Source organism: Rhagoletis zephyria, unplaced genomic scaffold, assembly GCF_001687245.7.
Source record: "Rhagoletis zephyria isolate East Lansing unplaced genomic scaffold, Rhagoletis_zephyria_1.1 Rzeph_scaffold_00332, whole genome shotgun sequence".
NCBI classification, from domain to species: domain Eukaryota; kingdom Metazoa; phylum Arthropoda; class Insecta; order Diptera; family Tephritidae; genus Rhagoletis; species Rhagoletis zephyria.
Genome location: NW_016157416.1, coordinates 21,514 through 33,815, shown reverse-complemented (window position 1 = coordinate 33,815; position 12,302 = coordinate 21,514). Strand labels below are relative to the sequence as shown.

The window sequence follows — 12,302 nt, the reverse complement described above, 5'->3', positions numbered from 1 at the left end:
ATGGTGTCAAGTTAGCACTACATACCATTTTTTCTTAAAAAACGAGAGCTACAAATTTTTTCTTTCCACAACAAATTTACAACAAAAACACTACAATAAATGCCGTAGTTAACTTTTCCAATTTCGAAAAGTGTAGTGCTAACTTGACACACGTCAAAAACCGTTCTAGGGCAAAAGAGAAGGCACGCCCCCGTTTCTCACTTTCGCTACAATTCTAACGAGTTGTCGCTTCTTGTTATCTACATACGTTCTTTGGTTTAACACAGCTTATAGCCCAGTTGTGCATACTTAGCTTGCATGAGAGTTGTCACATAAGAATCTATTAAATGGGCGTGTAAGAGGTTACCCAACGCATAGCACTTAACATGTAGAATTCTGTTGGGTTTTGATTTGTACGTAAAAATGGTATAGCAGTGCAAGTATGCATAACTGGGCTATTATTCTTGACTAAGTCAAGAAAATTGGCTTAACTAAGCTAAGTGGTCGGCCCCTGTGGTGTAGTGGTAAGCAGTGCGCGCTTCCACTTCTCAGCATATAGAAAAAAGGTTTTTTCTTAACAGCGGTCGTCCGTCGCCAGCCAATGGCAAACCTCCGAGTGTATTTCTGCCATAAAAAAACAGCNCCACCTCCGAGCAAACTAAGCAGCCGCCATTTAATTTGGCAAACAAAAGTTTGTCTGCATAACACCGACCTTATAAAAATACAATCGCCGTTCGGAGTCGGCGTAAAATTGTAGGTCCCTCCGCTTTCATGCAAGGTGCCACTGCTCATGCAACGGTTTTCTGAAATTTCTCAATTTTACAACCTTTTCGAAATATATTGCATTGCCACGTCTGACAGGCCCATAGTTTTGTGTGTTGCTGCAATTGTTAAATTTATATGGATACATATTTAGAATTTTATTGAAAAATACCCAACAACAACAACATCGACCTAACTTGGCAGATAGTTCGAAAACGCCCTGTCTCAGAAAACTTTTCAAGACGGCCCTACTTCAGAATCTGAATTTAAAAACGCCCTATCTCAGCTGAACTTACAATGAAAATGTGCTCAGATAGGGCGTTTTTGAATCGACAGCTGAGATAGGGCATCCAATAGGCTTTTTTCAATCAAATTCTGAAATAGAGCATTCGTGGAAAGTTTTTTGAGTTCGGGCGTTTCAAACCGGTTGCCGAGGTAGATCGATCTTCCAACACAGGTATCGATATGTAGTGTAGTGTATAAATTTAAGTTCCATGCATCCGAAATATTGTTAAGAATACATCTCAGTGAGTTAAATCTTAACAAGAAGCACTTAAGTTTTCGTTTGGTAAAAATTTTGAATTCGATTTTAAAAGCGGAGTAAAAATTTAACAAGAAGATGATACATACATACATATGTGCCCCTAAGCATATTAAAAAATTGCACTACAATAGCCTCTCGAACCACCACCGTTTGCCAAATGAATAACATTATTTTCGTTGGTTGCAACGAAAATCTTTTCACCGATTTCTCGTATACCTCGCTAGTAAAATTTTTTCCGAATATGTAGTCCACTCAAGGTCACTTCTTATCTATTCTACCTTGTCGAAACCCTAAGATTTGTTTGTGCTTTGTGGCAGCCCTTTGAACACGCCCAAATATTTGTATTTTATAGTAAATCTTTTGTTGCTACAGAAAACTACGGCAAGTAGCCATGAACCTCTCTCCTTTGTTTCACCTTTCAGCAGTTCATTTATTGCATTTGCTTATCTGGCAACGCCTAATGTACACCGCCTACCGCCTAACCCATTAGTTTGATCTAAAGCACGCCACTCCAAATCTAGTATGCATTCACTTTCGTTGGTTGCCCTAATGAGCTTCAGAATTTACCACTGTTCGCCGTATATGTAACTTTTGTGTTATTTATTTGAGTGTATGCTTGTAGGTATGAATGTATGCATGTATATTATATGTACATGCCCTGCAGAAAATCTGACTAACTCAGAACAAGCGTAGTGCTAGACCTTTTGCCGACATTACTAGTTCTAGCTCAATACCCAAGCAATGCTTTCAACTGTCCAGTTTTACACGACGATGTTATTGGCGGTGGCAATTGTCGCCCATTGCATTACTTTGCAACCAGTTTTTAACCGGTTCCGTTTTGGAGATTTTTTTTTTTATAAGAAAACGTATTTGATATTCGATTTTTGGATATTTTTTTCGTTTTTTCTTTTCTTTTACAGATTCCATTTTTATTACATATTTCATAAAAAAAAAAAATATTGTAAGCTGCACGCAACAATTTGAATTCATTAAATTTGAAAACTCACAACTGCCTCCACCGCGATTTGAACTCGCGACCAACGATGGTTGAGTCGGAGGTCTTCTCGCTGAGCTACTCTCGTATTGTACGAGTAGTGAGCTTTTGCACATTTACACTGCAAGTTTCAACTGTCCCGCTCAGCATTTCTTTTGCACTAGTTCAGAAATATTTCTGAGATATGTAGTTCGGAACTAGCGCTTTGTCAGACTGTCTCTAAATTTTACTGCTGGGTATTTACGTATGTATGTATCTATGTACAAGTACATCTGTTTATAAAAGCTTTCACATGTAATACATACTATGCACATTAAGGCTGGTCGAAAAAGACATCATGTTTGATACGAAAATTGTATAGGTCTTAAAAGGTGCTATTTTAATCCCTTATTGTAAAAAAGAAATCCTGGTTCTTTGCGACAATATCTTCAGTCTGCGGAATGAGCTTGATAAATTGAAAATAAGAGTGGGAATACTTACATCGACTTGTGTAGATCGGATCCGGAACTTATTTCCTATGATAAAATTATAAAAAAAATTAATTGGGCGAATTAAAATTAAGTAACATCAATCTTTTAATCATTACTTCTTACTTAATTTATTATTTTTTAAAATATTGTGATGTTAATTCCTTTTATTTTTGTCAAATTAATTTTTTTTATAAATTTATGATAGAAAATAAGTTGTAAGTAATAAGTTGTAAAAATTTGAAAAATTGGTGTCTCTTATTTTAAAATTTTCAAGCTCATTCCGCAGACTAAAGATATTGTCACGGTGAACCAGGATTTCTTTTCTAGAATAAGGGATAAAAATAGCACACTTTAGTACCTACTTATAAAATTTTCATATCAAACATGTTGTGTTTTTCGACCCGCCCTAATGTACATACATATGTACATACATGCATATGTGGCATTCTGTAACATGCGTACTTTTGTTCTTGTTACCAGCTATCTACGCTGCGGACAATGTAAATTAAGCTATTGTATTTAGAATAAATGTGGTATTAAAAAGAATGTGTGTACACACAGGTTCTAGAAAATGGCATCAACAATTTTGCAAAAAATTCAATTTGAAATCAGTATGTGACCTCCTTAGTATATCGAACGTGTTTACGTAGGTCTGCAAATTCCGCCGTTTCGGTTTGAGAACCTAGGGTGCACATTGGGAATTCACCTATCTGATGTACAGCGGGCAGCAGTCAAGTCTACATAACCGGAACGAACCAGAACTACAGTTTTTTGTCGGTCGAGTGCTGCGCATTTTCTGCCATATAAAAATAGAAATGCATAAAATAAAAAATGGAAATTTGAATAAAAATTTTTCAAGTTTGATTCATTTTTGTAAACTTTGTATAATCTTTAAAATCTTAAAATTTTAAAAATAAATAACTAAATATAAAAGTCAAACAATAATATTTTGACTTTTATTGCAAATGATATGTATGTCCGATACTGTACACATCTGACCAAAGACTGTCTGCCGCTTCAGCCAATGTTCCAAAAATTGATAAACTCGCTAGGAACTTTAATGCTCTTACAACAACCGTAGAGTGAAAAGTTGCTAAGTCCCAATATAAAAATTTTACAGGATAGCCATTTTCTTGCAATTAAGTATTTCGCAAAACTTCGAATACAACATTTTGCCTGTTTAAAACAAAGCAAAACTCCATGTGAATCAGAGGGATTAGATCTTTATTAAAAGCTTTCGTACTATTTTGGCCTTATCGAATTTTCGCAGCTTCTTTTGGATTTAGCAAATTTTCTTTTCATTGAATATAAACGTGATGTATTTTTAATTTCTCTGGGCCTCCTGTATCAAAATATGAGTTTTCATAAAAAGTATACTTAGCAACTTTGCACTCTAAGCTAGCGATATGTAATTTGGTTTTCGGAGGTGGTGAAGTTATGAGATTGGTCGACTATGAGCAGGACGCAATAAGCCTGTTTCCAGCAATATTTCGAACTTAAGTCCTTTCGTTAAAAATATGCAACCAAAAATTACAAAAATCTCATAAAAAAGGTGTCTTGAATAAGTTTAGGAACCCAGTAGAGCTTAAGACCTTTCTATGAATTTTCCTAGTAATCGAAAATATATCTATGTAGGTCATTCGACTATAAGTATACATACATATGTGATTCCATGTAAGCAGCTGTATGTGAAATAATTGTATTTGATAATTTTCTGGTGTTACAGACATCATCTTTATGCCATGCAAATTAAATAAACGCACCTAGCGTCAAATTCATTTCTCCTTCCGCAGATAGCTGATAGAACTCAGCCTCTCTACCCTAACTTATCTGTGCCCATTATTATGTTCGTTAGTGTACTTTCACTACCGTTTATAATGGTATGCTACTAAATAAACTTCACTCAACCTTTTTTGTTGTTTTTTGTTTCCTTGTACGAGTATTAAGGCTTAAATACCTTCTTTTGTTTCGTTTTTAATTTGCCTTCATTTTGTTGCAATCTTTTTTAGATTTAGTTCACGGACACTGGTTTTTGTTTGTTTACTCGTTGCAGATTGTTGCTATTTTGTTGTGCTGTGTTTAACTTTTCTCGCCAATTATATGTATTAGTATGTATGTATATACGTACTCGCTATTTGACCTTTGGCAGTGCATTTAGTATTCGTTGGAGAATTTACTTGTTTCCATTTCCATTTAAGGGAAAAACTTGAGTTTTTCTTTTATGTGTGAAAGTATTTAATTTTTAGTGCGAAGTTCATTAGGTAAAAGTGGAAGAGGGAAATCTTATGGAACTACATATTTTACTTGGCACGCAAAGGGATTAAATGAAGGACGGCAAATTTAAAATCTATCCAATGTATTTCTAGGCTTCAGCATGAAACAAAATCTATTTTTTATGGAAGAAAATGCGCAACACCCTCGACAAAAAAAATCTCAAAAAATCAACCGTAATCTTTAGCTAATTGAAACTTTATTAGACTAAAATTGAATGCCCATGGGCTACACAACTGCATATATATAATATACTTACACGAAAGTTTTCTCACAACTATGACTCAAAAATTTGAAATTTTTGTTGAAATTTTTTTTTAAAGTTGGTTTAATTTTTGTGAAATTTCTGTTATGGATTGAATTACATATCTTTTAAATGCAAATTGTTAAAAACAAATAAATAAATATGCGTACATACATACATACATACATAGGTACATATGTACATGCATATGTAAGTTGCAAACAACGTTTTCAAATTTAGTGCTAAATCTTTGACCTTAGCTGTATGTAGATGCATTTCGTTGCCCAAAAGACATCCGGTCGCTGTCCGGAGTGCTGTGCTTTGGGTCGCCGACAGCTTCATCCACTGCGTCCTACTGGTCATCGGCTACCACCACACTGGTGCTGCTTAGTTTTGGAACCGACAGGCCAATTGCCTTGTATGTTGCCAACAACGTTTCTTTGTCTTTGCCCCTGGTACTGCCGGCTAGCGACTTGATCTTGTTGCGGCTCTGTATGTGCAGAGAAGGAGAGCAGACTATCGAATGTTACTCCGAGTATTTTCGGGTTATTCACCGAACGATTTGTCTGCAGACGACAACGTCTCTAATTGCGCTTTTATGACTCTATCCGTCGCCTTCGTCTTGCTTTTGATCGATTATCGTCTCTGTTACGGTTAAACCGGCTAGAATGATGCCGCTGGACTAATTTTTTAAGCATCCTTCTGTAGACGAATCGTTCGTGATACACAATAAGGCTGTTAACTCTACATACATTTATGCAATTGCAAATGTAAAATATGTAGTGTCCGTGTACGCATGGTATTCTGGGTTTGGGAATAACACAGAACATCCAATGGTTAATCAAGTGAACACAATAACTCAAAACTGATAAATTTGCACATTCATGCTTCTGGCATAAAAAATGTTAAATACACCAATCAAAATATTTTTATTTATTTAATTTCAGTTATATGAACAAATTACTCTTAAATCTATCAATACTTATGTTAAAATCGATAACACCAGAATATGCATTGCACAATTCAATGCATCTAGCAATTGGTTAATTTTTGGCATAATTCGTGATATGCAGTGTACCAACCAATAGCCTATTGTTTCTTAAATTACGCGGGGGATTTTATAAGATGAGCAAATTTGGTAGATAGATAAGCGCAATTCATGTACTCATTGATTAATTTATAAATGAATACAATGTAGAAGTAATCTCTTCTTTCATGCAAAGACTGGAGACCCAGCAATTCACGTCTGCCAATATAGGAAGGAACATAACCTTACCATGGCAACTTGCGAATAGTGAATTTGGTGAAAATATTTTGAATTCTTTCTATTTTGATCGAGTATACTTCATAATATGGACTCCATATAATAGAACAGCATTCCAGGCGGCTTCTTACTAAAGAGATGATATAAAGGGATTTTAAAGTTACTGAATCTTTGAACTCTTGAGGTTTGCGCCTAATAAAACCTATCATTGAGAACGAATTAGATACAATATAGTCAATAAAAAATATAAAAAAAAAAACTCTTCAACGGAGTGCATCGTTCACACTGAACTCAAAAACGAATGCAGCAGCAAATCGCTTCTCGCTTCCACTCTGACATCAACCTAAGTGGCTCACTGAAGTTATAGTTCTTTACTTAGCGGGTAAGTACTAGGTGCCCAGTAGATAATTTCAGAAGTTGAAAGCCCTTCCGAAAGGCCTTCCTGGGGGTAAAAAGGCCTTCCACTCTACATTCTTTTCTTTAGTGCTCCATTTGAATGTAAAGCAGTGGATCGTCACTTCTTTTCCTATATATAATAATAATAAAAAAAACAACAAAATATTGCAATTTTTTCTTTAAGGAGCTAAGGAGCAAATTAATTTCTTAACTCTTGGCTCCAGCTCAGCACCAGCTAAAATCCTTTGCTCCGCTCCGCTCCGAAGCCCTGTCTAATACTAAATAATATACATTTATGCATTCGCGTAAATTGTAAATGGATAAGCTCTTCTATCTAGCCCTTCATGCAAGGAAGCACTTTTTTCAGCCCTTCTTGAGTAGGCCTCATAGAATGGCTTTACTTGAGAAGGCCTACCTAAATTATCTTATCTATAGCTAAACTAGAACCTCCATTGCTCTTGACTGGGGGGTTCATGCTCAAAACCACACATTGTGAGAAGATATGCATTTTTATTTATGTTTCATTATGAGTCGAACTGTTATTACAGTGAAGCTCACCCGCCTAAGTACCTAAATCTTTCGTACCCCATTTAACATTTTACTTATAATTTTTCCCTTTTAAGTGCTCCCACAACACGGTCGGCAAAAAAAAAAAAAATCAACGGTAATTTTTAGCCACTTGAAACTTGCTAATAATGTAATAAAATTGAATGAGCTATAAACCACTTATAAGAAAAGTTTGAAATTTTGATGCATTTTTTTCACTGTTCTAAAAAATGTTAAGCTTAGATTTATATGGTATTGGTTAGGAAATGAACTGTGTTTTAATTGAGAAATTTTAAAAATTTATAAATAAGCATAAGTGGCAACATCATTTTTTCATTTTTGAATGTGGTACGAAATGATAGATATGACCAACACTGTATGTATGTACATATAAATATGTATGATCAATGACTTTAAAGAATTGAATTCTTGTAAAATTTACATAACATTGCTTTATCGATTTTTTTTTATAAAGGTTGTGTTTATGTGTTTAAGTAATGCTACGATCTTTGTTTTAAACAACGTAAACTTCATTAAATGTTCATGTTTTATTCAAGGACTTATTTATGTAAGTTAACAAGAACATCAATAATTATGTTCGCTTAAGTATCCGCATCGAGGTACTTAAGTGGGTTCTTTTTAGTACCCAACCCTTCGTAAGTACCTCAAAAAGCTGAAATTTTTCGTGAGGTACTTAGGTGGGTTTTACTGTATTGCACTTCGAAATTTTTAGTCTCGTAGAAATAAGTGAACTTTTATTAAATTTTTACTCACACAACTTTTTGTTATCGGCACCGTACCATGCTATCGCGGCGAAATTCAGTCGTTAAAGCAGGCCGACCGACCCGTATGCCACGCACAGCCGCAGTTTTAATGTTTACTGTGCTGTACTCGATATCATGCCGGATGTGAAAAAAAAAAATACATTTCGTCGATCACCTTTGTTTCACAGTCGTCTACACACCACAACACTTGATAAAATTTATGGATATTTTTAGGAATTAACTTCACTCGCCATTGAAAAAGATCAGCAAGAAATATACACTGCGGTTTATGGCTGTTCTTACTTGTGTTCGCGTACATGCATAAGTATGTACTTATCATATACATAAGTAAAGTCTAGCAACTTGTAGTTTTCAGAAGTCATTAAGGGAAATGCAGTTGCAAATGGCTCCTCGATGAGTTTGGTCGTGCTGACCTGACGAGTTTTTTGGTTAAAGCAAAAATTGAATATAATGCAATAAAAATGAAGTCCTTTTATTAAATATAATATATAAAATTTCAATCAAGTGAGTATAATATCTTTAAAATGAAATTACATAAGTAACGAAATATATCCTTACTATTTATTTATAATATTATAAATTCGAAAGTGTGTTTTGTTTATTTATTACGCTTTCGTGCTTTAACTACTTAACCGATCATCATGAAATATTGTACACTGATGTCATTTAGCCCAACTTAAATTATAGCATAGATTTAATCTCGATTGTACAAGGGGGCGTGGCACCTCCCATACAAACTGAATTTTTCATACTGCATATCGCAGCAAATATTTATGATAGAGCACTGGAACTTGGTATTTCGATTCCACACATATGGAGGAGGGTTGCCACCTGTTTAAAACATCAAATTCAACTTGAGTTAAGGGAATTACTTATTTGAAAATTAAAGTGCGCCAAATTGTGTTGGTTCTGAAAAACTCGATCGATTGACGACGGAGTTAGAATTGAGTGGTTAATTTAGTCAGTCCTATGATGCAAAATCCTTACCGGGAATACATTTTATACAAAAAGCAAACAATTTTCATTTAATTTTAGTATTTACAGCAAAAAAACTGATAATTTTTTGAAAATGTCAAAGAAGCGAAGAAAAATCAAGAAGGGTTAAAAAACTCCTAAAAACAAAAAAGTCTCAAAATTCTGGATAGTCCGGAAAAATCCCGAATAACCTCGAAAAATCAAGTAAAATTGTCAAAAAGTCCTGAAAGACCCTTTAAAAAAATGCGAAAAATCCGAAAGACCACGCCAAGTATTCCGACAAGTCCAAAAAATTTCGATATAATACCGATACGTAAAAAATAAAAATCATGCAATGATGAAATTCAAATATATACATATCAACATAGAAACTGTTTCGAAAAATATTCCGATCAATTGTTAACCTCCTAATTATTTTGAAGTCGTTTTAAAAACTATAATAATAATTTGCCATGTACGGGTTTTTCGTAAATCTAAGTTTATCTCTTAACAATATTCGTAACTCTTAAAATTGTTGATTTTCTTAATTTTCCCCATTTTAATTATTTCTTATATTTTTCTTTTTATCTTTCTTTCCCAACAAAAGGGTGGTGAAGTCATACAAGAAAGCATCACCTCCAATGTCAGCGAGGACCTAATTACTTTAGAATTTCAAAAAACGGATGGCACGCTTATCACACAAGTCATTGATTTTCGAAATGTAAGTATTGGCACAAATTTTACACTGAATTAAATATTACTTAGTTATTTAGTTCTTCTTGCATGGGTAGTCTCACATTTTATATTTTTTTCTCTGTCTACCTTCCCTCTTACAGGAAGTCAAAATCGTCAAAGCACTCGTGCTGGGCGAAGAGGAACGTGGCCAAAGTCAATATCAGGTCATGTGTTTTGTGACGAAATTCAATAAAGGCGATTTCATTTCATCCGATGCAATGGCGAAATTGCGTCAAAAGAATCCCAGTACAATACGTACACCGGAGGAAGATAAGGGACGAGAAACGTTTACGATGACATCGTGGGTTCATCTAAATCGTTCATTGCCAATAACACGTCACCTGCAAACGTTATGCGCTGAGGCCGCTGATGCGACTTATGTGCGTAGTGCCGATCTGAAGGCGTGGGCGGAATTGCCAGGTGTGTATTTGTATTATTTTTTTTTCGTATTGTATTAAGTTTATGTTTTGCCAAAACAAAATTTTTGATGAAAGCCTATTTGTAAGGTATGCTCTGTGAAATATTGACGAGGTTAAGTTATTTATACCCCTTCTGGCCCCCTTTCGGTTGCCTATTCGTTTAATATAACTTAGAAAAAGCATATATCTTAAAAAAGCAAAAATATCCTTTTTATGAATGTGCATGTTAATTAATATATTAAGGAAGGCATTTAGAAAGTAGATAAACTATCGTCTTTCTCTTGGAAATTCAATTTGTGATCTTACTAGCAGACCCGGCGGACTTCGTCCCACCCAAAATTAATTTTTTATTAAAACATTTGGTACAACGTTTTCACCAACAATTCACGTTCACGTATTGTTTTGTGGTAGTCAGAAGGCAAATTTGACTTTGATCGTTGGCGTCTCCAAATGACTTCACCTGACAATTTTTAACCAATAACTCGACTCCAGCGCCACCTTGCAGATCTTTTTTTGCAATAGTAGATATTGCGCTTACCGTTACCAATATATATCTCGAATATGAACTAGGAATGTTAATCCCTAGAGCTCAGGATCCCGGCCTTTTTAAGGTCCCAAAAATCCCGAGATTCTTGGCAAATAATCCCGGGGTATTCGGGATTTGTAATTTAACTGATGGCAATAATAGAAACACCTTGACCAGTATTGGCTATATATATATTTTTTATTAATTGATTAATACTTTTGTATAAAAATGACTAGCTCATTATGCATATAACACCGTGCGATAGTAAATTTTACACACAAAAATCAATATGTTCGCGAAATCATGCGCCAAATATAGTAAAATTGCGTTTTTAGTTTTTCACTCTGACGTCAGTATTTCAAAAATGATTTTAAAAAATTCAGAGAAATGTGCTTGGAGAAAAAGTATGGGTATCAAATTAAAGAAAAAATCCTGTAAAATTTAAACAGACTCAAGCTTTTGGTGCAGAAGGACTGGTAAGTATTGAAAATGCCCTTTTAAAATTTTATCCTTGAAATTTCGCAATATTTGTTTTTGAAAAAATTATATGTTAAGGACTTATATAAACTCGATAACATCTTCGAATTTCGCCCTTCTAACTTTAAAAGCATAAAAAATTACCTATTCGTCTTTGTGAATCCAAAAAATTTAATTTTTTTTTTAATTCTAAAGAAATTTCCTCTTGCATTTGGTACCCATATTTTTATTCTACATTGCATTGAATTTTTAAAAAATTTTTTGGTAATAATCATATCTTTGAAATTACAAAGTCCTTTGAAATAAATCCTGACGCCAGGGAGAAAAATAAAAACGCCACTTTAAATAAAAAATTAGGTTTCAAACCCATTTATTTATTATTTATTTTATGGTAGGAGAGCTTCTCAAACAATATAGAAGCATTTGTTTTGATTTAAGTTGTTGAAAAGTAAAGAATATCTAAATCCCGGGACTAATTCCGGGATTGTGATAGCGACATCCCGAAAATTTCGGGATCGGAAAAGCGGAAAAAATTAACATCACTAATATGAACCAAATCGGTCATCAAATAAAATTTTTAGTAATAACTCGACTCCAGCGCCACCTGGCATTTTAAGTTGGGAACCTAACTTATCACTCAAACAAAAAAAAATCATTAAAATCGTTTCGGGCGTTTAGGAGGAGTTCACTCAATGTCGAACATTAACGTTGAATTATAAGTTGCAGAAAGTCGGAGAAAAGAATCCTATATGTTATTCTGGGAAAAAAGCTACCTAAATGCGTACCAAATTTCAAGCAAATCGGACCATAAATAAGATTTTACGAATAGATAGGTCCCTGGACCATCTATCAGAAAAAATAACCAAATATCCAATATAAGCTACCTACGCACAGTGCCGTGACTCCATACAAATGATGGACAAAAATAGAAGGAGT

General features: G+C 34.3%; 1 protein-coding gene across 1 annotated transcript in view; it reads left to right on the top strand.

Moving 5' to 3' along the window:
- The window catches only part of oaf (BRICHOS-like domain-containing protein out at first), a 24,327-nt gene that overhangs the window by 8,307 nt on the left and 3,718 nt on the right, over positions 1 to 12,302 (top strand). The window contains exons 2-3 of the mRNA XM_017610692.1: positions 9,817 to 9,930; positions 10,046 to 10,364. Of these exons, the coding sequence (XP_017466181.1) occupies positions 9,817 to 9,930; positions 10,046 to 10,364 (433 nt within the window). The remainder of the gene's footprint in view (positions 1 to 9,816; positions 9,931 to 10,045; positions 10,365 to 12,302) is intronic.